General features: G+C 41.2%; 1 protein-coding gene across 1 annotated transcript in view; it reads right to left on the reverse strand.

Moving 5' to 3' along the window:
- The window catches only part of KPNA3 (karyopherin subunit alpha 3), a 96,259-nt gene extending 70,278 nt beyond the window's left edge, over positions 1 to 25,981 (reverse strand). The window contains exon 1 of the mRNA XM_015121088.3: positions 25,881 to 25,981. Coding sequence (XP_014976574.1) covers positions 25,881 to 25,949 — 69 coding nt within the window. The 5' untranslated portion in view covers positions 25,950 to 25,981. The remainder of the gene's footprint in view (positions 1 to 25,880) is intronic.
- Positions 25,982 to 26,834: the final 853 nt, after the last annotated feature.

Here is a 26,834-nt window from a genome sequence, read left to right on the forward strand (position 1 = left end):
CACTTGACTCCAGCCTGGCAACAGAGCAAGACTCCATCTCAAACAAAAAAAGAAAAAAAGAATAATATCAATTAAATTAGAATAAAAAGAACTATTACAAACTATATTTTCATTATCTTGATTGTGGTGATGGTTTCATCAGTGTATATATGTGTGTGAAAAAGTATCAAATTGTGTACAGTTTAAAGATTTAAAAAATAATGTGATTCAAATTTCAAAATAATCTATTGCTACGTACCTTCTTAGGTATTAAAGCCACAAGAGTTATACAATGGAAAGACCATATGAGTGGCTCTGTCACTAACTAGCTATGTGATCCTGGACATATTACTTAACCTATCTGAACCCCAGAGTCCCCACTTAAGAAACAAGGATATCACAATCTATCTCTCTGGGACAGTATGGCAAAAGTGCCTTCCATCACAAGTCCTTACAGAACATCTACAAAATATGACTTGGTTACTGCACAAAGTATACCTATACAAACCATTTATTAAAACTTGTGCTTTATTACTAAGTTACAATGTGAGTACCAACAACAAACAAATCTACCTTACCTAGTGCAAAAGGTACATACCACTATTATATTTTTTCATCTTTCTACTTTCAAACTATGTCTTTGTATTTAAAATGCTGCTACACAATATCAGCACTTTGGGAGGCCAAAGCAGGCAGATCACGAGGTCAGGAATTCAAGATCAGCCTGCTCAACACAGTGAAACCCCTAAAATACAAATACAAAAACTTAGCTACTAAAAATACAAAAATACAAAATTTTTTTTACTAAAATACAAAAAATTAGCTCGGCCTGGTGGCAGATGCCTGTAATCCCAGCTACTCGGGAGGCTGAGGCAGGAGAATCACTTGAACCTGGGAGGCCGAGGTTGCAGTGAGCCAAGATCATGCCATTGCACTCTAGCCTGGGTGACGCCGAGAGACTCTGTCTCAAAAAAAAAAAAAAAATGTTGCTACAGAGAAGTCAATGTGCACTGTAACCAAAATGCACTACATAGTGCAAAATGTATTTAAAATGGACAGCATGCAGTTGGGTCTTGCTTCTTAATCCAGTCTGACAATCTCTGCCTTTTAATTGGGGTGCTTTAGTCAATTTAAATGTAACGTAATGACTGATATTGCTGGAATCGGGCATTTCATTATGGTATTTTTGTTTTTTATCAACTCATTTGTTTTTTATTTCTCTGTTTCTGCTGGCCTGTCTTCATTTGGGTTAACAATTTTTTTTTTTTCCTAGCATTCCATTAGATATTCCTCTCCTAGCATTTAGGTTCACCTTTTAATTTTGAGATCTCTCACTAGGGATCACAACTGTGACTTTAACTTAAAACAATCTATTAAGAGTTAATGTTGGCCGGGCGCGGTGGCTCAAGCCTGTAATCCCAGCACTTTGGGAGGCCGAGACGGGTGGATCACGAGGTCAGGAGATCGAGACCATCCTGGCTAACACGGTGAAACCCCATCTCTACTAAAAAATACAAAAAACTAGCCGGGCGAGGTGGCGGGCGCCTGTAGTCCCAGCTACTCAGGAGGCTGAGGCAGGAGAATGGCGTAAACCCGGGAGGTGGAGCTTGCAGTGAGCTGAGATCCGGCCACTGCACCCCAGCCTGGGCGACAGAGCAAGACTCTGTCTCAAAAAAAAAAAAAAAAAAAAAGTTAATGTTCTACCTACTAAATGTCAAGAACCCAGCTTGTGTGACACACATACATGTACCACACATGCTACCACTGCATGCATAGTATTTAAAAACTGCCAAGAATTTGGACAGATCTTATATGAGAATTTTTGGACTCACTTTTTTTCTAGCTGCCTCTCTTCCAGGATTTACCGACTAAGTTTCTTGCTGTTCTGTTAGCCCAGAACTCTGTACTCTTACATTTCATGCAAATAAGGCTGTGGTATTCTTCACCAAGTAGCAGGATTACAGAGCACCCTCAGACAAAAACCTACCAACTCATAAATTTCACAAGATAAAGTTATGTTTTAAGAATAGGCTCTCCTCCAGTTTCTGTCTGCTTTTGATCACTCTCCAGTACCTTTAAAGAAAAATTAATATATTTTGTCCAGATATTATCATTGTTATCTATGGGAAGGTAACTCTACAGTATTATACCATTACTAGAAGCCAGAATGCCACGCTACTTTACTACATCAATTCCATTCTGAAAATGCCTTCCTTAGGTAATTTATGCTACTATTAGGTATATTTTTCCTTTTTTCTTTTAGTAGCAGCTTTATTCAGATATAATGCCCATGCCATAAAATTTATCCGAAAAGGACAAGTTCTGTGGTTTCTAGTACAGAGTTGCGTAACCATCACCACTACCTTAGAACATTCTCATCACCACAAAAAGAAATCACATACCCTTTAGTATTCATTCCCCATGCTCCTTCCCATAACCCCTGGCAATCACTAATCTACTTTCTGTATCTATGGATTTGATTGCCCGGACATTTCATATAAATGGAATCATATAATATATGGACTTTCATGTCTGGCTTCTTCACTTAGCATGTTTTTGAGATTCATCCATGCCGTAGCTAGTATAAATACTTTACTCCTTTTTATTGCTGAATAATATTCCACTGTATGGACATACCCCATTTTATCTACCTATTCTTCCATTCAAGGACATTTGGGTTGTTTCCACTTTGGGGATATTATGATAATGCTATAACAAGCATTTGCATACATGTTTTTCATCTCTTGGACACATATCCAAAAATAAAATTGCTAGGTGATATGAGAACTCTATGATTAACATTTCGAACTGCTAAACTATTTTCTGAAGTTGCTGCACATCCTATCAGAAGTGTATGAGAGTTCCAATTTCCACTTATCCTTCCCAATGCTATTATTTGTTTGATTTTAGCCATTTTAGTGTATGTGAAATGGTATCTCTTGCTTTTGATTTGCACTTCCCTAATGACTAATAACATTAAGCATCTTTTCATGTGTTTGTTGGTCATTTGCATGCCTTCTTCAAGGAACTGTTCAAGTCTTTGCCCATTTTTAAACTAGATTGTCTTTGTATTGTTCAGTTGTAGTTCTTTACAAATTCTGGAGGTTAAGTAGTATCTTTATCAGATGTATGATTTGCAATATTTTCCTCCCATTTGCGGGCTGCTTTTCTCCTTTCTTGTTTTTGGAGACAGGGTCTCACTCTGACGCCCAGGTTGGAGTGCAGGGCGTGATTACCACTCACTGCAGCCCCAACTTCCTGGGCGCCAGTGATCCTCCCACCTCAGCCTCCCAAGTAGCTTGGACTACAGATGTGCTCCACTACACCAGGAAAATTTTTAAATGTTTTATAAAGACGAGGTCTCACTACACTGCTTAGACTGGTCTTGAACTCCTGGGCTCAGGCGATTCTCCCACCTTGGCCTCCCAAAGTGCTGGGATTACAGGTGTGAGCGAGCCATCATGCCTGGCCACTGTTCTACTTCCTTGATGACGTATTTTGAAGTATAGAATATTTTAATTTTGATAAAGTCCAATTTACCTATATTTCCTCTGGTCACTTGTGCTTTTAAGGTGGTACTATGAAACCAGTGCCAAGGTTACAAAGATCTATACAGATGTTTTCTTCTGAGAAGTTTATACATTTTAGTTTTTACATGTATATCTTTAATCAACTTTGAGTTGGTTTTTCATACTGTGTGAGGTAAGGGTCCAATATTCTCTTGTATGTGGATAGTCATTTGTTCCATTTGTTGAAAAAAGAAAACCAAAACGATTATTTCCTTGTTGTACTGTTTTGCCACCCTTGTTGAAAATCAATTGACCTACCCACCTACCAAAAAAAAAAGAAAGAAGAAAGAAAAAAAAAACCCAAAATACAACTGGTAAATGTGAGTTTATTTCTGGACTCTCAATTCTATTCCATTGGTCCATATGTCTATCCTTATGCCAGTACCACACGGTCTTAATTACTATAGGTTTGCTTGTTCTGTAAATTCTGAAATTGCTAAATATGAGTCCTTCAACTTAGTTCTTATTTTTCAAGTTTTGCTTTGGTTATTCAGGGTCCTTTGCAATTCCATACAAATTTCAGAATCAACTTATTTCAAGAAGAAGAAGGAAGAGGAAGAGGAGGAGGAGGAGGAGGAGGAGGAGAAGGAGAAAGAAGAAAGAAGAAGAAGAAGAAGAAGAGGAGAAAAAGAAGAAAAAAGAAAAGAATCGAAAAAAAGAAAAAAGGCAAGTCAGCTTGGATTTTATGGGAAATTGCATTGAATCTCTTAGGTCATTTGGGGAATATTGCAGGTTAACAATAACTCTTCCAATCCACGAACATGAAATATATTCCCATTTACTTAGATCTTTCTTTCAATGAAGTTGTAGTTTTCAGCGTACAAGTCATAAACTTTCAGTAAGCAATGAATTCCTGATAAAGAAAAAAAAGTCTTACACTTTTGCTGAATTTATTCCTATTTTTTTCTTTGTAATGCTGTTGTAACGAAATTGTTACTTTGTTTTTTAAGACAGGGTCTCACTCTGTCACCCCTGCTGGAGTGCAGTGGCGCAGTCACCATTCACTGCAGCCTCAACATCTCCAGCTCAAGTGATCCTCCCTCCTCTGACCCCAAGTAGCTGGGACTACAGGAATGTGCTACCACATCCAGCTTTTTACATTTTTGATTTTTGAGACAGGGTCTCACTCTGTTGCTTATCCAGTCTCACCCAGGCTGGAGGTTCTATTGCTCATCATAGTAACACAATTATAGTTCACTGCGGTCTCAACTTCCCAAGCTCAAGCAATCCTCCCACCTTAGCCTCTAGAGTAGGTGGGACTACAAGTACACGCCACCAGACCAGGCTAATTTTGGTATTTTTTTGTAGTGATGGGATCTAGCCATGTTGCCCAGGCTGGTCTTGAATTCCTGGGCTCAGGCAACCCACCTGTCTCAGCCTCCCAAATTTTGGGGATTATAGGCATGAGCCACCACACCTGGCCTGTTTTAATTTTTAGATTGCCCATTGCTGGTATACTAAAGTACAATTGATTTTACATACTGATCTTGTATCCTGCAACCTTGTTGAAATCATTTATTAGCTCTAATAGTTTTTAAGTGAGTTCTTTAGGATTTTCTATCCAGAAGATCACATTTGCAAATAGTGAGTTTTCATTTCTATTTTCCAACCTGGTTATCTTTTATTTTGTTTTCTTGCCTAATTAATTGTGTTGGCTAGAAAATCCAGTACAATACTGAATAGGAAGAACAACAATGAATACCGTTGTCTTATTCCTGATCTCAGGGGGAAAGCTTTACATTTACACCATTAATATGATGTAAGCTATGGATTTTTCAGATGCTCTTCAACTTCATCAACAGAATGTGAAGAATGCAAAATAAAACCATAGTAAGACACCTCTACACACTTAGTAAAATGATGAAAATTTAAAAGACTGGCAAAACAAAGTATTGGTGAGGATGTGGAACAAACAGAATTCACGCACTGTTGGTGAATGTAAAATAGTACAACCACCTTGGAAAAGAATTTTGAAGTTTCTAAATACTGTTGGGCCAGGCACAGTGGCTCACACCTGTAATCCCAGCACTTTGTGAGGCCGAGGCGGGTGGATCACCTGAGGTCAGGGGTTCCAGACCAGCCTGGCCAACATGATGAAACCCCATCTCTACTAAAAATACCAAAATCAGCAGGGCATGGTGGCGCACGTCTGTAATCTCAGATACTCAGGAGGCTGACGCAGGAGAATTGTTTGAACCCAAGAGGCGGAGGCTGCAGTGAGCCGAGATCGTGCCATTCCACTTCAGCCTGGGTGACAAAAACAAAACTCTGTCTCAAAATAAATAAATACAGTTAAATACACACTTATATGACCCAGCCATTCTATTCCTAGGTATTGATCCAACAGAGAAACACAGAGACTTATATTGATCCAAAAGACAAACACATAGCTTTATAAACAAATATTCATTGCAGTCTTACTTACAGTTGCCAAAAACTAGAAACAACTCAAATGGCCAACAGTAGATAAATGGCCTACTGTTGTGATATATTCATGTAATGAATATGACTCAGCAATTAAGAAGAATGAACTTTAGGTACACAAAATATTAATGTTAATATTAAATTTTTTAAAAGTCAGACACAAAAGGAGTATGTATTGTGATCACATTTAAACGAAATTCTGGAAAAGGCAAACTGATCAATGAAAGAAAGCAGATTAATATTTGCCTAAGGGTGAGGGACAGGAAGGGGTTACTGCAAAGAGCTATGGGGGAACTTTGGCGAAGACAGAAATATTTACATTTTGATTGCAATGGTGGTTACAAGGGGGTAATCATTTGTCAAAACTCATCATGCTAAATACTGATGTGTATTACTTCTGTAATTTTCTAATGTTAATTATTCTGAGAAGTACTTAAATTATTTAAAGCCCTTTCTAAATTAGTCTGCCTCAGAGATTATTTTTTCTATGATTTAATTACCAATGTCCTAATTTTTTATCCTATTAATACCATATTATGCACTTGGACCTGTGTTGCTTATCAACACTTGGGGCAGCTGATAAATATTCCCTGTAATTAAAAAAAATTGTAAGCAGTCAAAAACTAATAAACCTTCAAGAGTGTTATAAATACATAAAATTTACAATAACATTTACATGACACCTATTTTAATGTTTTGTTCATTTTATGTTCCAATGATTATTAGGACTAAGTGGTGAGTTCATGTAAAAATGACTTTACAGTAGTTATAAAACCAAACTTACACTGCTGAAGTCTACTAGGCAGAGGAAATGAACAAGAAGAACAGGAAGGTGCTATACATTTTCTGAAGGTCCTTAAAACACCTCTAGGCACCACATAACTCCTACCTCACCAAAAGAAAAAAGAAAGGAAGAAGTAACCACATTCTGAAAGTCTATAGCACCAAGACTAACCCATTCATAGTCATCTTTTTGAGACAGGTCTCGCTCTGTCACCCAGTCTGGAGTGGAGTAGTGATCATGGCTCGCTGCAGCCTCAACCTCCCAGACTCAGGGGATCCTCCCACCTCAACCTCCCAAGCTGCTGGGACCACAGGTGTGAGCCACTAAACCCAGGCCAATTTTTTTTTTTTTTTTTTTTTTTAAGGGACGAGGTTTTGCCATATTGCCCAGGCTAGTCTCAAACTCCTGGGATCAAGTGATCCCCCTGCCTCAGCCTCCCAAAGTGCTAGGATTACAGGTGTGAGCCACCACACCAGGTCTTGGTCCTTTTCCTTGATACAAGTCAGCAGAGACTCCAATTTCACCACTTCAATACAATTAATATATTCTTTAAAAAGAGAGAAAGATTAATTAAAGCCACATGAGCCACAGCCCCAAGAATCTACAGTTATACCCCGAATTCAACACCTGGCAGCAGTCATAACTAGAGGTCTCCTATAACACCTAGGCCTGGATGTCCAGCTGCCTGGTTTCCTCTGGATTGTAAATTCGGAACTTTCAGGTTTCTCTTTTGCTCATTCTCCCTTCTCTGCCTTTTAGACAAGAGAGCTCTGGACCTCCTCTCAAGGCTATCTTTACCCTAAACAGATCTGCCAAACATCCCTTCCTCCCTAATACCTGCACTGCTGTAAACAGTGTACAGTTTTCTCAAAAATAGGTCCAGTATTTACTATGCTTACCAAAAGAAAAGCACAGGGAGGGATATGTTGGTTAAATTATATTTAAAGTTTAGCCATGACCACAAACATATCATGTCCTCACATAATACCATCACGTTCACAAATACAAAAACTTAGAATGAAAGTTATAAACCTGGCTGTGCCCCCTAATTGCTGCATGGAGCTATGTCTAACGTATCAGAAGACTCCTGCACTGGTAACTAAAACAACTAATTAGGAATGTGTTCTCATTATGAAAATATTCAGCCAGGCGTGGTGGCTCATGCCTGCAATCCCAGCACTTTGGGAGGCCAAGGCAGGTGGATTACCTGAGGTCAAGAGTTCAAGACTAGCTTGACTAACATGGTGAAACTCTGCCTCTACTAAAAATACAAAAATTTGCCAGGTATGGTTGCACATGCCTGTAATCCCAGCTCCTTGGGAGGCTGAGGCAGGAGAATCCCTTGAACTGGGAGGCGGAGGTTGCAGTGAGTGGAGATCATGCCATTGCACCCCAGCCTGGACAACAGAGCGAGACTCCGTCTCAAAAAAAAAAAAAAAAGGGAAGAAAAAAGAAAATATTCTAGCTATTTTTGACAAACACTAAACAATACACTGAAGAATTTATTACCAGGAGAGAAATATTTAGTGAGTTAAAATAGTGCTTCCCAGCCACTTTCACATCACGACACGCACAGGAAATATTTATACAGCATACTGAGATAAAAGGACAAGGCTACATAGGCTCCACCACCCAAGTCCCTGGGTGGCCACCCCTAGGGCAGCGCTCCAGATGGGAAACACTGATTTAACAGGCTCTCATGCTAATGCCCTGGGTCGCTGAGACAAACTAGGGAGAAGTTCATCCATATGGCTGTACACCGTCACAAACAAACCAGCTTTAAAAAATATTTGTTTCTGCTTTTCTAACTTATGCATCTTCGTCAAATCATGAAACATTCAAGGCCCAGTTCATCTCCACCAAGAAGCCCTCACAAATCTCTAAGGCTGTAATTCACAACTATCCTTTCTCTGTGTTCCCAAACTTCCTTTACTCTTACTAAACTATCACGTTCTGTTTTATAGTTGCCTTCAGTTATTATTTACCTTATTAAATTAAATATGTCCCTTGAATACAAGGATCTTGTTTCATTCATTTTTATTTCCTTCTGGCTCCACAATATTGAAAAAAGAGTTTGTACAACCAATGTTTGTTCAATCTGACTTGGGGTGGGTCATATTCAGTGACAATGCTTTTTGTACTACAATAGCCCATGTACTTTTTTCCTCTGTATTCCAAAATTGGATTTATTTAGTTCCAAGCTTCTCAAATATTCCAAATTTTCCAAAGTTTCAAGAGTTCAACAGGATACACAAAAATGTGTTTGCACTAAGCCCTACATCCATAAAATTTAGAAAACAAAAGCAAATATCCAGCCCCTATAGAACTTTTTGTTTTTTGTTTTTTGTTTTTGTATTTTTAGTAGATACAAGGGTTTCATCACGTTGACCAGGCTGGTCTCGAACTCCTGGCCTCAAGAGATCTGCCCACCTCAGCCTCCCAAAGTGCTGGGATTACACGCATGAGCTACCACACCCAGCTGTGCCCCTAAAGAACTTTAACATCCAAGTATCAATTCTTTCTTCCAAGCAAAAACAAGGTTTCCAGAACTCTAACAGATAACTGAAAACCACACTGTTATTACCAGCCATAGTCCCTGACAGTAACTTTAAATTGCCCAAGAGCAATGAGGAAGTATTTTAAATTATTTTCACATGTATTGAAGGATTCCAGCCAACAGAATGTATTCTTATTACACAGCAGTAAATATGCATTTTATCATTAAATAGTATGATAATCCTAACTGGGAATTACCAGCTTGTAAATTTTCTCTGTAAAATCTGTGAATCTATCTGAATGCTTAGATTTTATTTAGAATCACAATTTTTATTTTCATCTTCCCCTTCCCTTTAAAAAATAGTTAATTTTTAACTACTAGTAAGTAGAATAAGCAGAAATGTAACTATAAGTGAATACATAATATGAATTAGTACACAAATTAAGTTATACAAGGACCATTCCCAAAATATTTATTGAAAAATGCTTCTATCCATTTCTGATGTTTTTCTGACCCTTGTTTAAAATACCACATGCTAAAGTTAACTAAAATTATTTCTGCATAATCTAAAGACAAAAGAAAGCACCTCAATAAGCATTCCCAAGTATATATTTCAAAACCAAGATACACATAGTCATGGGAAGTAGTTTCAAACTTATAGTCAGTTCAAATTTATAAAAAGATACTAACTGTATAGTCCATTGCTCTCTGCTAGCTGAGGATAACAAAAGCTAATTTCTACCTTTTCTCTACCACCCATATATGCATCTCTACAATCTGTAGCCCAATATTTAGCCAACATGTTCATCCTTCTCAGTCTATCTAATTCCTTTTTTCTTGCTGATTCAAATGTTGAGGAATGCACATGCAATATCCAATCCCTCTAATTATTTCAATGCCTACTCAGTTACCTTCCTCCATACTCTGTTCAGCTTTCTACCTTTCAGTCCCTATTATTATCATTTGAATAAAGAAAAATAACAACAGTATCTGTCTTAACACCCTCTGTAAACACCACAAAGATATGCTGAAGGGTTGGATTTGTACTCCTTTTGTGATTCTGAAATGGGAAATGCAAAGAAAGTATACAGGTTCCAGGACCTCCTAATACCAAAATCCAAGGATGCACAAGTCCCTTTATATAAAATGGCATAGTATTTGCATATAACCTGTCATCTCTAGATTACTTATAATACCTAATATTATATAAATGCCACATAAACAGTTGTCACACTATTTTTTTCTTTATGTGAGACAGGGTCTCGCTCTGTCACGTGGGCTGGAGTGCAGTGATGCAATGCTCAGTGCAGCCTTGATCTCCTCAGGTCAAACAATCCTCGTGCCTCAGCCTCCCAAGGAGCTTGGACTACAGGCACACGACAATGCACCCAGCTGATTTTTTTTTTTTTTTCTGTATTTTTTGTAGAGGTAGGGTCTCACTTTGCTGCCCAGGCTGGTCTAGAACTCCTGGCTTCAAGCAGTCCTCTCAACTGGGCCTCTCAAAGTGCTGAGATTACAGGCATGAGCCACATGCCTGGCCTGTATTATTTTTTAGTAAAATCACTTCCCAAAATACTGCAATACGAGGAAACCTTTATTTCCAAAAAGTCCACTCATAATAACTTATAAACATCTTTGGAAATTAAAAATTAACCACATCAACCTATTTAGCCCACAGAACTCACATTAACCCACATCAACCTGCTTAGCCCACATAACCCACATTAACCCATATTGTGGGTTATGTTTTAAAAGGGGAAAAAACACTGAAACTACCGTATGTCTTACCTTTTAGGCATATATGTTAAAATTTTGGCAGATGAAACATAATACTGATAGATTATGCTTCAAAACAATACAGGGAAGAGTAGAAGTGGGTAGAGATTGTTAAATCCAGTTTAGTCTAAAGCTGTCTCCTTACATATTTGAAGTTCAGTCTAAAGGCTTCTCTGTACATAGTGAACTATAAATGTATCTAAATGGAGGTGTAAACAGACTGTAACCTACTTTTGTGCCAGTCACCAAGTTTTGGCCAGTCAAAAGGGGCCAACTGTTCAAACCATGTTCAAATAAGGCAAATGCCGAGCTGTAACCAATCTGACTGCTTCTGCACCTCTGTCTATACATCTTCCACCACCTGGCTGTGCTGGAGTCTCTCTGAACATACTGTGGCTCAGGAGGCTGCCCTATGCACAAAGCATTCTTTGCTCAGTTGAACTCTTTAATTTGGCTAAGGACTTTCTTTTAACAAGATATAAATTAAACAAAACAACCATAAATTATAATTGTTTTAAAATGCCACATGGGAGTTCAATATATTATTCTCTCTACTTTTACATATGTTTGAAAGTTTTATAAAAGAGAGCTTTTGTTTTTTTGTTGTTGTTTTTCTGAGACAGTACAATCTCAGCTCATTGTGGCCTCCACCTCCTGGACTCAAGAGATCCTCCCAACTCAGCCTCCCAAGCTGGGACTACAGTTGTGAACCATCATGCTTGCCTACTTTTTAAATCTTGTGTAGAGATGAGGTCTCACTATATTGCCTAGACTGGTCTTTAACTCCTAGCCTCAAGCAATCCTCCCTCCTCTTGTCTTCCAAAGTGCTGGGATTACAGGTGTGAGCCACTGTGCCCAGCCAGAATTTTTAAGTGTGTTATGCTAAAACACATAATTAAAAACAAGTGATTTTTGGTTTTCTGAAATCAGAAAACCTGGTTACCAACTAGATGAGTGGACAGCATTCATTATTTTTCTATGCCTTAAATTTTCATATCTGTGAATAAGGAGTTGGACTCAATAAATTCCAATGTTCCTGCTAGTTCCTTTTTTTTTTTTTTTTTTTTTTGAGACGGAGCCTCGCTCAGTCGCCCAGGCTGGAGTGCAGTGGCCAGATCTCAGCTCACTGCAAGCTCCGCCTCCCCGGTTCATGCCATTCTCCTGCCTCAGCCTCCCGAGTAGCTGGGACTACAGGCGCCCGCTACCATGCCCAGCTAATTTTTTGCATTTTTAGTAGAGACGGGGTTTCACCGTGTTAGCCAGGATGGTCTTGATCTCCTGACCTTGTGATCCACCCGCCTCGGCCTCCTAAAGTGCTGGGATTACAGGCGTGAGCCACCGCGCCCGGCCCCATTTTTTTTTTTTTTAACAATTCAATTGAATATGACTTCTACACTTTGATTTTGGTTTAACAATTCTAACTAAAATCCAGAATGCATTCATAGCTAAATCTGATATAATTAACTGAAAACTGTTCATTACTGTTACCAAAATAACAATCCAGTACAGTACTTACCTCAGCTGGGCCTTCATTCCTATATAAATCCTAGTTTGCTTTCCCTGAAACACCTTTCCTTCAAGTATTACCTCTTAAACCCGTCATTCTCTATAGATAAAGTTGTCAAAGAAAATAGAGGCCACTAAGTATAATTTGTTCCAGTTTCCCCACCCCTAATGCAGCCCATCCTCATTTCCGTCTGTACTTCAAGTCCTTTCCACCTGAGGCTCCTTCAAGATCTCTCCACATCTCTTACATCTCTTACTTGCCTTCCCTAACAACTCCCTACTTACTCTATCTAGGCTCAGTCGTTTGTTCCTTTTCTAACCAAGTCCTCAGGTCTCTTTTGCTCTGGCTTCTTCAGTTTAGCCTACAGTCAACACCACCCCCACCCTTCTTAACAAATAAAAAACAACGAACAGCTTCTTTCAATCCTACTGCTTCCTCAGGCTAACCTGTGATTCTCCTTCCCATGACTACCAAATATTTAAACCAAAGTTCTAACTAGTCTAACTACCTCAACTCCAACTCACTCCTTAGCTCATCATGATCTAGCTTTCAGCCTCCACCACTCTCTCAGTTTTCCACTTCTCACTGGCCCCCAATGAGCAAATACAACAAAAGGCTTATTTTAAGATCTCATCATGCCTCTCCTCTCTGTAGCAATTGATACTGCAATTACTGCCCCTCCTCCAGGAAACTCTCATCCCTAAAGTTCTGATACACCATTTTGCTGCTAAGCTTCCTACAGACTCCCTCAGCACCATTTTCACCTTGTCTCCTAATATGATTTGGTTCCTCAGGGTTGTTTACTCCCCTGCTCCTCTTTCCTTCTTACCCCTAAAATCCCTCACCTATATTATCATCTTACTGTAGTCATTGCTTTGAACTATTAATCTTCACCACTGGCCACACTAGCCTAGAAGGAAGGGCCTGTGAGCCAAATCCAGACCCCCAACTGATTCCATAATAAAGCTTTATTAGAATACAACCACACTCGTTTGCCTCCAGTCTATGGCTGCTGTTGTGCTCAAGGCACAGGTGAAGAGTTGCAATACAAGCAGAATGGCCCTCAAAGCCTTAATATTTAGGCTTTTAAAAAATATTATGGCTCTTTACAAAAAACTTGCCAACCTCTATTCTGTAAGGTAAAATATGCCAAAAGATTAGTCCTAATAACTTTTTCTGCTTTTCAATTTCAGTGCCAATGCTATAGTCAGGCCACCTACCTGAGACCTTGAGGGTTTGCTGTTACTCCCAAACTCTCTTCTCGTCTTCACCAATCCATCCCCTATGGTATAACCAAAGCAATGCTTCTAAATGCACAAATCTATTTCACTATTTAAAATGTTCCCCAGAGAAAAGGTTTTTCACAATCTAGCTCTTGTCTGTTCTACCCAAATTTCCAATTACTCCACCTGAATATTGAAGAAATATTTCTTTTCTATTTTTATTTATTTACTTATTTTAAGATGGAGTCTCACTTCCTCACCCAGGCTGGAATGCAGTGGTGCAATCTCAGCTCACTGCAACCTCTGCCTTGCAGGTTCAAGCGATTCTCCTGCCTCAGCCTCTGGAGTACCTGGGACTACAGGTGCATGCCACCACACCTGGCTAATTATTGCATTTTTAGTAAAGACAGCATTTCACCATGTTGGCCAGGCTGGTCTCGAACTCCTGACCTCAGGTGATCCGCCCACCTCAACCTCCCAAAGTGCTGGGATTACAGGTGTAAGGCCACCGCGCCCAGCCAGAAATACTGAATTACTTTAGCTCCCCAGAACATATCACACTGTCTCCTCTTACTTCCAGGCTTGCCCAAGATTTACCACAAATACCTACACATTTTTCTACTTTCAGCTCAGGCACAATCACCTCCATGAAGCCTTCCGTGACTCATCCAGGCCAGCTCAGGTGATTCTTTCCCCACGTGCCCGCTCTACTAGGTACACACTTCCATTACAGGAAATATTTACTTGCTTTCACACAATCTGCATACTAGTCTACACATTCCTTGAGCAGGAACCCTGAGGTAAAGTAGGAAAATAGCTATTAAGGGCATGGAGTTTTAAAGTCGGAAATCTGGGACTGAATGCAAGTTCTGCCCCTTCCTAACCGTATGTTCTTAACAAATTAAGAAGAAAATGAAGAAATGAAGAACTTATTTTCTTCTTCTGTATAATGTAAACTTTGTGAGGATTATTTAAGGTTATTCATATAAACACAGTGCCTTGCACATAGTTATGTGCTCAACAATTACTGGTTATCATTATTTTCATTGTTTTATCCCTCACACTTAGTAAAGAATTCGAATAGCTGCTGAGTGACATAACTGAAGCAAGCTAGTTCTGCACCGTTTTCAGCTGCATACTGAGTATTTTCATCTGAACAACATTTGGATTCCGAGAACTCATTATCTTTACACCCAAACTGTTTCAATTAGAGCAACCAACGTGTTAAGGTTTGTCCAGGACTTTCTCTGTTTGAACACTGAACGTCCTGTATACTGGGAACTACCTCAGTTCCAGGCAAACCAAGACAGTTGATTACCTTAGAGTTATGTTGCAAACAACAGAAACTGACTTGGGTTAATTTAAGAAGAAAAAAAGGGAAGAGTGAATTTATTGGTAGAATATAGAGTAATTCACAAAACCAAGGCAAAGCTGAAGAATCAAGCCTATGGAAGCAACTCCCACATATCTAGCCGGCAGGAATTAATGGATGGTTACCTTCACAGTACTTCTGTCAGGATGAATCAATTAGGTCTCAGTATCAGCTCACTCAAGATTTAAATGCCAGAGACAGAATTAGCCTAATTTGTGTTAGCCAGAAAAGTGTGAGGTACATTAATTAACCAGAGGCAGGATCACCTACATTAAAAATCCCACCATGAGATATCCAATGGCAGAAATGTAGCTTCCCAAGGCCAAATCAGAAGGCTGTTTCCAAAAGCAGGGAGAATGGATATGATACCCCCCAAATCAGCTGCAGTTTAAACATGCCAAACCTTCAGACTCCATGACACAGTCACTGTTATTCATGCTATTTTTCTTTCTGAGTTGGCAAACTCATCCTTCAAGACCTAGCTCAAGTATGACCTTCTGTGTAACCTTACTAAATTTCCCCAGGTACAGTCACACTTTTTCTATGCTCTTATAGTACTTTACAAATTATGTACCTGTATCATAGAATTTATCACACTGTACACTAGCCATATGCTTAAGTATCAGTCTCTCCCACTAAACTGAACTTCCTTAGATCAGGGAATATTTTCATATTTATAATCTCTGGTACCTAATGATGTCTACACAGCATGTAGAAAATACTAAACAGGCCGGGCGCAGGGGCTCACGCCTGTAATCCCAGCACTTTGGGAGGCTGAGGTTGATGAATTGCTTGAGCTCAAGAGTTTGAGATCAGCTTGGGCAACATGGCGACAGCCTGTCTCTACAAAAAACATAAAAATTAGCTGGGCATGATGGCATGCACCTGTCCAGCTACTTGAGCAGATCACTTGAGCCTGGGAGGTTAAGGATGCAGTGAGCCGTGTTTGTGCCACTGTACTCCAGCCTAGATGACAGAGCAAGACCCTGTCTCAAAGAAAAAAAAAGCTAAATAAATGTTTAATAATCTGTTTCCCAAGTCACTAGAATATGTAAAGCATCAAATAAAAAGAAACACAGGGGCTACCACAGGTAAACATGCTGACAGTATCAAAGAGAAAGCTAATAGACTAAAAGCAAGGGAAGGACATGCCAAAAAAATTATGAAGAGCAAAAACTCCACAAGCATAAAAATCAAGGACAAAATCCTGTTAATCTAACAACCTGAAGGCATCACTTATATAAAAGCAAAACCCAATATCCACATGCATAATGGTGATTCTCAAGAATCAAGAAAACAGCTAAACTATATTCGATTTAAGGCAGGTGTCAAAATAAAGTAAAATCTTGTATATATACAACCTCCCTAACCCAGAAAACCGAGAATGATTAATTCCAAGTAAATATAGTCAAGATTTATTTTACCACATTTTAACTGCTGATGTTGGCTATGCTGTAACAAAATTTTTCTTAATAGTAAAACTGCAAAAAGGATAGCTACGTCCTCCTTATACTTTTAATATTCCTTTACCTCCAAGATAAAGGAATAGACTTGAAAATGAGAATCCAGTCCTCCCTCAGTATCCTCGGGGGGTTGGCTCCAGATGCTCCCTCCCCCAAAGATATTAAAATCTGCAGATGCTCAAGTCTCTTCTATAAAATGGTACAGTAGTCAGCCCTACGAATCCACAGGTTACAAAGGGCCAACTGTACAGCCAAACCGTATGCTAACTAAACAAAAAGTCAACTGAGGAGTGGTGTCAGTCATAGAAAGAAAATCCTACTGACTCTGAAGTTAGAAGTTCTAGAAATACACTTTGTAACTCCTTTACTGGATACTAAGTTACTTTTTTTTCCACTTCTTGAAATGTCATCCAGTTCATGTCACATTTCACCCAGTTCATGCAGCATTTCACCCAAATAACTAAAATTCACTTCACAAACTGTTAAATAACTTTCACATTCATGGCATTAAACTATTTGTTCTTTATCACCTGAACCCTATGACGAATCTTATTATCATTACTGAGATATATTCTGAAGTACACACTATCACCAACTGAAGTTTAAATAAATAAATAAAAGCTTAACTTGAAGCTAATCAAGCCTTTAAATCAAACTTCCAGTTTAGGCTGGGCTCAGTGGCTCATGCCTATAATCCCAGCATTTTGGGAGGTTGAGGAGGAAAGACTACTTGAGGCCATAAGTTCAAGACCAGCCTGGGCAACACAGCAAGACCCCATCACTACAAAAAGTAAATAAGCTGGACACGGTGGTGTGCACCTGTAGTCCTAGCTATTCAAGACCCTGAGGCAGGAGGATTGCTTAAGCCATGATCATGTCACTGCACTCCAGCCCAGGTAACAGCAAGAGTCTGTCTCAAAAATGTTTTAAAATTTTTTTTAAAAAACTTCCAGATTACAAAATATCCAAAGGGTGATTAAAAAAAAATAAGAGGAACCAGTTAAGCACCACCAGAAGGAAACAGACAAACCCAGTAATTAGGACAGTCTATTAGGCTAAACCATATGAAATTGCCAATACTTGGCTGTTGTTACAAACCTGGAAAGAGGCAATTTCATATAGTGCAATTTAATATAAGAAAACTGACCTGAACAAATTAGTGGCATTTTTAAATGGTTGGGAGACAACAGACTAAAGTTGGAAACAACCCAAGTATTCATCCATAGATGAATGGGTAAACAAAATGTGGTATATACATATAAAGGAGTGTTACTTAGCCATATAAATTAGCCTTAATCACTAATTCATTCACTATGTACATGCCTTAATCTCCCAGAACTTCACCTGTCATAATAAAAAGCTTGGAGTTGATTTGGGAAGCAGTAGAAAAAGGCACTAAAAGAGTAAATGTTTCGGTTAAAAAATACATGAGAAAATTATCGTGTCTGTGGTGCCTAGGATGTATTTATTCAAGGAATATTTTAATGCTTGCTTGGTTCTAGCCACTGTACTAAGTGGTAGGCAATGAAGACACATAGTCTGTGCCCTCAAAAAGCTCACAATCTAGTAAGAAAAATAAAATCTAATTAGAATACATTATCATAATTGCAATGAGAAAGATACACTCAGACTTCTTCCAGGAGCAAAGAATGGTACCTACCCAGAGTTGAGTATTTAAAAGTGGTAGGAATTAGCCAGGCAACAGGAGGCAGAGAAGGATATTCCAGTCAGCAAGATGGCCCTGAGAATAGAAATAGCACTGGCGAGGAGGGGCAGGCGGGATTCCAGATTATGTATAAGCATATAAGAAGTTCAGTGTTGCTAGGGCTTAAGGGGGTGGGGAAAGAAGGCTGAATCTGGAGAAATAATCAGGCATCAGGCTCACTGAAAAATCTCATAAACTAGAGGAAGAACACCACTTTGGAGATAGTTTTAAACAGGAAGGTGACAGGTAATAAGGCTTAAAGTAGGCTGGAGGCAGCAGAATATAGAGGCAGGGCCAAAATCCAGAGACAGCACAGAGATTCGAGCTACATAACTGGCATCTGACTGAATGTGGAAGAGGAGAAAGAAGTCCAAGAAGCCTCTCAAGTTTCAAATTCAGGTCACAGTGAGGGTGATGATGCCATAAACAGAAAAAAGAAAAAACAAAGGCAGAACATGGCTTTAAACACTTTGAGCTTGAGAAGCTAAAAAGATGCTCATGTGAATAATTTCCAGATGATGATTTTATGAAATTTAAGTCCCCCCACACTGAAATGATGATTAAAGCCAAGGGAGCTGCTGATATGAGCAAGAAAAACAGTCTATAGATAAAAGAATCGTAGACAGAATCCCAAGCCATGCCTACCACATTCAAAGGGTAAAAGAAGACTTAGCAAAGCTGACTGAAAAAGAGAACTCCAAGAACCAGGAAGCAGTATATGCCCCATTAGTGAACTCAACAACAACAACAAAAATAGTTTGTCTGCTCTATGACATATAGATTGCTGAAACACTCAACGCTCTTCAAACTTAGGAAGAAAGAGGGAAATGTACAGGACAGATGGTCGTAAGCACCTTTAGACACTGCACATGGTTAAACAGAGCCAAGAGGCAGAACATGGGTGCATGGCCAATACGCATACTCCTGGACTTGATCCGTTCAACTGTGTTTCTGTACTTTATGTTCAACTGCTGTTATTTGAGAGTGCTAAACATTAATGTGCTACTAAAAATCACATATGAACTAATATGAATTTTGCCTTAACACTCTTATTTATCATTCAAGTATGAGTGAGTTCATGTTACAGAAATACATTATAGGAGAACAGGCTGTTCAAGGTGGGCTAGGCAACAGTATCGATGCCATGGAGTCAACACCAAAAGAAAACTAATGTCTTAGAATAATACTGAACCTTTCATTCCCAAATGCAGACTTTTTTTCAGGTATACCATCTAGTCTCTCTTCTCTATTACGTTTCATGTGTTTCAAGTTACATCCAAGGTTATCTATTCTCAGTGAGCTTCTCGACAGAGCCCAAATACTCGAACAGCTATACACAAACAGAATTTGTTGTATATCACAGCAATTTATCCCAAATAGGTGAAGGAAAATTCACCTAGGAAAACACTAGAGAGAAGGAAAAGAATAGGAACTGATAGTACCAAGTATGCTATAAGTCAGGAAAGGCCTCATGGAGAATTTTTAAAGGTCTGTTTTTTGTTTTTAACCAGAATGATATGGTGTGGCAGAATTGTAATCTTGGTGTTCCAGAGATATATGAAGGAGTCTCACTGAAGAGATAGGTTGCCAGAGTGAGCTCCAACTCAACAGATGGCCAAAAGAAAGCACAAAGAACAGCATATACAAAGGCATGAAGAAGAAACTACTGGTTACTCAAGCATCTCCAGCTTTATCACAGCTGGCACAAAGGAGATATAAGAAAAAGCACAAGGTGAGGTAAAAAAGGTAGAGTCTTATAACTATGTGTGGCATGCTAAGGACTTTTATCCTGAAGTCAATGGGAAGAATCACAAACAGGAAAGTAACACAGAAAGATCTGAGAAAGATCAATCCACAAGATACACTGGGGAGAGAAGATACTGAACACAGACGAGCTAGGTACACTATTATACTTGTTCAGGCAAGAAAGGTAAGGGTCTAAACCAGGGGCAGTGGAAGTAAGGTTGGTAACAGGTACAAACATGAGGGTTCTTCAGATGACTAATACAGAAAAGGATGAAGGAGGGGAAGAGAAGGGAGTCAAGGATAGAGTTTTAAACTTGGACAATCAGATACTGCCACTTACCATTGGAGGTTCCAGAGAGACAGAAGCAAGTCTGGTAGAGCTAACTGAACTTTGCAGGTGAGAAAATATATATTAGCCCTAGTATCAGAAACTAAAGCAGAAAGCTTAAGTGCTAGCCCATTATGGATTATCACTTTTTGGTAAAACCAACTAACTGGCTCCTTGCTGATAAGAAGAAAACTTTGCAAGAGTAAAAAGATAAAAAGGCAAATAAATCTAATAATAAAGTTCATCAAAAATTATTAGCAAGGTTTTAAAATATAGAAATAGCAGTTTCTAGGCCAGGCGCAGTGGCTCAAGCCTGTAATCCCAGCACTTTGGGAGGCCGAGGCGGGCGGATCACGAGGTCAGGAGATCAAGACCATCCTGGCTAACACGGTGAAACCCCGTCTCTACTAAAAAAATACAAAAAACTAGCCGGGCGAGGTGGCGGGCGCCTGTAGTCCCAGCTACTCGGGAGGCTGAGGCAGGAGAATGGCGTAAACCCAGGAGGCGGAGCAAGCAGTGAGCTGAGATCTGGCCACTGCACTCCAGCCTGGGCGACAGAGCGAGACTCCGTCTCCAAAAAAAAAAAAAAAGAAATAGCAATTTCTGAGATTGATAGTCAATATTTCTTTGATATTTTCCCCATTCACTAACTTTCAGGCATGGTTTGTACAAGTCAAGTCTTAGATTCCCTTCGGTGGAGTACAGCACAGTAAGCAAGAGTTCTGGCTTTAGCATCAAACTTTGTTTTTGAGACAGAGTTTCACTCTGTCACCCAGACTTGAGTGCAGTGGCACGATCTCGGCTCACTGGAACCTCCACCTCCCCAGTTCAAGTGATTATCTCGCCTCAGCCTCCTTTGTAGCTGGGATTACAGGCATGAGCCACCACACCTGGCTAATTTTTGCATTTTTAGTAGAGATGGGGTTTCACCATGTTGGCCAGGCTGGTCTCAAACTCCTGACCTCGGGTGATCCACCTGTCTCAGCCTCCCAAAGTGCCAGGATTACAGGCGTGAGCCATTGCGCCCGGCTGCTTAGCATCAAGCTTTGATATAAGTCCAGGCTTTGCCACTTAACACCCAATGGAAGACTCAGGGCCACTTAAGAGTTGTAGGCCTCAAATTTCCTCAGCAGTAAATGGGGATAACAATAGTACCTACTTGAGAGGACTGTTGTGAAGATTAAATAGATAATCTATATAAAGTACTTAGCACTGGTATACTGTAAACAATAAATGTTAAGGTTTTTAAAATAATGATTATTAATTACTGTTACTAATGAAAATGTCACATCCTTGAGATATACAGGAGCAAGAAAATGAGAAGCTGACCTGGATTGCAGTTACCTGAGCATTTGTTTTGTAAGTATTCATTAAACAGAACATTTCTGTTTTGCACACTTTTCTACAAGTTATCTTTGAAAACAGGAAAAAAGTTTTTAAGAATCAATGCCTTACATGAAAAGGTCTAGTATTAAAATGCACATTCCAGGACCGGGCATGGTGGCTCAGGTCCCTAATCCCAACACTTTGAGAGGTCAAGGCAGGGCGATAACTTAAGCTAGCAATTTGAAACCAGCATGGGCAACATGGCAAAACCCCATCTCTACAAAGAACACAAAAATTAGCCGGGTGTGGTGGCATGTGCCTATAGTCCCAGCTACTCAAGAGGCTGAGATGAGAGGATGGCTTGAGCCCGGGAGGAGGTGGAGGTTATAGTGAGCTGAGATTGGGCCACTGCACTCCACCCTGGGTGACAGAGCCAGACCCTGTTTTGTTTTGTTTTTTTAAAAAGCACATTCCAGAACAAATAAAAGGAAATGTTTCCCTTCCAATATGTACTTCCTAGTTTTAGCTACAAAATCCATTCCCCTACCCAAGCTCCAAATTTCTATCAGTGATAATAATTACTCCTTCCCTTCCTCCATCTATAAACCTCAGAATAACCTTTACCCCCTTTCTCTTCGGTGATCTTTACAAAAAGAATGTGAAGGAGGAGGAAGAGGGAGGAAGAACAGCATCATCAAATCCTCATTCCAGGTTGTAGCCATTCCCAGTCTTAATTTTTTGGAAAACTCTTCCTTGCAGACCAGATAGCAGCACTATTTCTCCAAAATGAATTCTAGGTATTAACTGCCCTGTCACCCTTTCCATTGCTCTAATCATGTTACACCTCCTCTTTGCTCTGGAATAAATTCCTTCAGATCTCCCTATCAAAAAAAAGCTTCCAAGCAACTCTTTGCCACAAGATATTCTTGGACCAACACAGGCCATCTGGAAGTCTCCTCTCTTTAATATAATCACTCTTCTTTTTTACCTGGATATTTATTCACCAGTTAACACGCCCCTTTTAAGTTTGGTACATACTTCCTATAAGATTCACTAACCTCATTTTTTTTTTCCTCTCCAAAAATCTCTTAAAGTCTCTCTTGATTGAATGATAAAGAAATTTTCTTCCTCAACCCTGTCTCTACTCACAATCCCCTGGCATAACTCTATCCTTTTATTTTCTTTAACAAGTATGTGTCTTATTCTTGCACCTAACATCTTGTGTATCAGCTGGTTCTACAATTTCTAACATGTTTCAGCTTTTGTCTATCCTGTATGTGAAAAAATAGGCATCACAGCTTATCAAAGTGCATCTCACTGTTTTAGAACAGCCTGATAACCACAACTACTCAGTTACAGAGCTAAGTTGTACTATGTTTCTAATGGACAAGACTAAGCATGGTTATCTACTCTTAGACATGCCTAAATCCCCAATAAAGGCCCTTCATCAGATTTGACCCCAGTTTACCTTTCAGTCTCTCTCTCTCCTACATTTCTCTCAGGACTCTTCAATTACTGCTCCCTCTGGTCTGGAATGCCCCTTTCTTCCACCGGCCTTCTCCCGCTCTTTGCCTGGCCACCTTTCTTTCATCCTTCACAATCAGCTTACTCCCATTCATTCATTAGAAATCAACCAGAGTATCTTCCCTTTCTGCTCACCTCCAAGTAGTTTTTTGGCATGCATTTTCGGAATACTACACTGTAACAATTGTTGTTCTGCATTGTAATTATCACCCCCACTGGACTGTAAACTCCTTGAGGTACAGACTGCATCTTATTCCTTATCCCCAAGACCTAACATTGATAGATACCCATAGACAATCAGTGAATAAATAATACCCATATCCACTGAGTGACATGCACAGGCTACATAAGCACACTGAGGTTTTGTACCTAAAGTTCCAGCTGGGTGTGATGGCTAGCATCTGTAGTTCCAACACTTTGGAAGGCTGAGGTGGGAGAATCACTGGAGCCCAGGAGTTCAAGACAAGCTTGGGCAATAAAGCTAGACCCCCGTCTCCACAAAAGATTAAAAAATTAGCCAGGTGTGATGGTGTCTGCCTGTAGTCCCAGCTACATGGGAGGCCATGGTGGGAAGATTCCTTGAGCCTAGGAGTTTGAGCTTGCAGCTGAGCTAGGAGTGCCTGAGCGCTTCAACCTGGGTAAAGAAGCAAGACTCCGTCTCAAAAAATACTTTCCTCATGTAAAGTGGGGATAATGCCACACCTAACTCATACACTTGTTACACAGATTAAATAAGGTATCATGAAGCTCTTAACGCGGTGTCTGTCACATTAGAACTACCATTTGAATGTCTATTTCATGTGTTAGTTACCCTGTAGAGTCCCGAGAAATGTAATGTTGTGACCAACACCAGGCTGAATGGCTTAGCAACCATGCTCTTTTTCATGCATCTAAAAGTCACTGGTTACATTCTTATCATCAGCAAATATTTGTTTTGTACCTATTATGTGCAGGAGTCCTTACTAAGTATCACTGAGCTACCATAACACAATAATAGAGGTAAACAATGAAACAAAAACCTGTACCAATATCCAAGAGAAGGAAGAATGTTACTGGTTCTTCTGTACCAACAATATGAGTATTTTTCAATACATTTTTATTTGGAACAGGGTAGGCGTCAAGAAAAATTCCTAATGGGAAAAGTTCAAAATTAACACTTGTCATCAAGTGGACCGATAACAGGAGGCAGTTCCAAAATTTCTTGTGTCTATTCCCAAGTTTTACTTTTGCTTAGATGTATTTCTCACAAAGGATATTTAACCATGACCAGGAAAGAATATATGATCTTTGACTCATTTAAATGGGAATTCCACGGATATCTCCCTAGGTTTTTTCCTACTAGTATTTAATTTTGTAGCTCGAAAAACGGCCTGAGTTTGTCTGTTTCTCTACAAAATAGAACGCTGAATGGTGTATTTACCCCCACAACCTTCCTTAAGATAGGATAAAATACACACCTCTTAATCACACCAGCTTCTTACCAAAAATTACAAAACTGCAAATCATGTCGGCTAGTATTAGAAAAGAAGGCTGTGGCCTTAAAACTATTTTCCCCCTAACAAATCCAAAGGTCACGGTCCCAGTGAAGTTTGTGCATTATACTTACTGTTTTCAGTAGCTGCAGAGAGACCTCTAGCGCTGCCTCAACAAGCCGAGTTTGCAAATAGTACCTGCTAATGTCACCTTAATGAGACAATGGCAACATGCTGAGTAGCAACTAACTGAGTGACCGCGATGAATGTTTAGTTTTGCAACCACTTGGAAATTCTACTAGCTTGGAGCAAGAGGTACGTAAGAGGACGTATGAACCCTATGTATCCAATTTATTTTAGTAAAACGTGTCAAAGAAATTGTATCACTCTATGCACACCCCACTCCAAGAAAGGCTAAGAAAACAAGTCCTATAAACGGAGGTCAGAACAACCTCTTTTCCGAAGCCTGAACACAATAGATGGCAAACTATTGTCCACCTTCAGCTCGCTCCAAATGCCAGCAGTTGCAGGAGTATGAGCTAGAACAGCTCGGCACGACTAGTCCAAAGACGAGCACTGGAATATAAGAAAATGGTCCTGGCGCATCCTACCCTCCCCCATCCATCACCCTCAAACAAGTCAGTTACCCGGCTGGTCCCCACCCCCCTCTGCGGGCCGCCACCGCCCGCCTGGGCCCGGCTAGCAGAAGGTAGCAGCCGGGACCGGCAGAGGCGAGGCTCCATGTGCAGCCGCGCGGGAGGCGCAGAGGGGGCTGCACCGGGCGGAAGGTTGCACCAGCGGCGGGCGCAAGCAGCGGCCGCCCCCTCGGCTGTGCGGTCGGCGGGCCGGGGCGGCAGCATCCCCGTTCATTCGGGCGGCCCCGGCCCGAGGACCCCGCCTCAGCTCCACATCCCCTCCTCGCCGACACAAGGCCGCGCCCGCGTGACGGGGCCGAAAACCCCGGCATTTCCCGGTCGCCGCGCCGGCAGCTTCGGAGGGTGACTGCAGCCCGGCCCGCGTCTCACCGCCCGCTCCGCCCAACCCGGGGCCGCGGTGACGGGAGGCGGCGGCCAACTCCGGCCGACCACAAGCCGACGAGAACCAGCCCGGCGCCGGCCCCCCGCCCCTCCCCGCGTCGCCGGCCCGGCGCGGCCAGGCGGGCCGAGACCACGGAAGCACACTCACTTCCACATCGCGGCCCTTGTTCTTGAAGCTCTTGATGCGGTGGTTTTCCAAGCTGGGGTTCTCGGCCATGGCTGCGCGCGGCTCCAGCGGCGGCTACTCCTGCGGCTGCGGCGGCGGCGGCGAGTCTCGGCGCGGGAGGGGGAGGAGGAGGAGAGCAGGAGGGGGGAGGGTGAGAGGAGAGCACGTTCCGTGACGCCTCCGAGCGCGAGGTGGCAGTAGCGCCGGGGGAGGCGCGGGCAGACTGCCGGGCCGGGTGGGGCGGGAACAGTGCTGAGAGCGGCGCGCGCCCGTGGAGGCTGGCGACACGTGACCGGGGGCGGCGACCGGCTTGGGCGTTCGCCGGGCTGGACGTGCCAGTTGGTTCTCGGGATGACCCTGCCCTCTTTCCCTGCTAGGGCTCTCCACAATCCCTGAGTGCTGCAAGTCTGGTGTCAGAAATGGAGCCGGACCTGGCGGCTTTTACCGCCCCTCAGGCGCGGGTGGGGGGAGCGGTCGTCAACTACAGTTCCCAGCATGCCACGATCCGCCTGGGGTAATTCTCCACGCCTAGTGCGAACGAGGAGAATGCCGGGACCCTTGCGCGCGCGGCTTTTTGCGCGCCGCGCTCAGATTGCTGGGCGCAAAGCTCCGCCCCCACAAGGCGGCCTCTGGGCGGGGAAGAGAGGGGAGCTTCCCTGGCACCTTGCGCCCTATCAGGAGGAAGAGGGCGGAGCTTTCTGGGAGCGCACCTCGCTGCGGGTAGGTAGAAAATCAGAAAAAGAACAACCGCGGGTGCTTCGCAGTCTCGCTTTTTTGGAGGTCTTCCCAAATAGCAGCCACCTTCATTCGCTGTGTCCATGCTCTGCTTCAGTTTTATAAATAGCATTTATTTCTAGCTGACATGTACATGTGTATCTACGTGATACGAGTGTTTACGTGCGTTACCTGGCTGCCCGCACGGGAATTCAGCTCAAT

Source organism: Macaca mulatta, chromosome 17 (genome assembly GCF_049350105.2).
Source record: "Macaca mulatta isolate MMU2019108-1 chromosome 17, T2T-MMU8v2.0, whole genome shotgun sequence".
NCBI lineage: Eukaryota > Metazoa > Chordata > Mammalia > Primates > Cercopithecidae > Macaca > Macaca mulatta.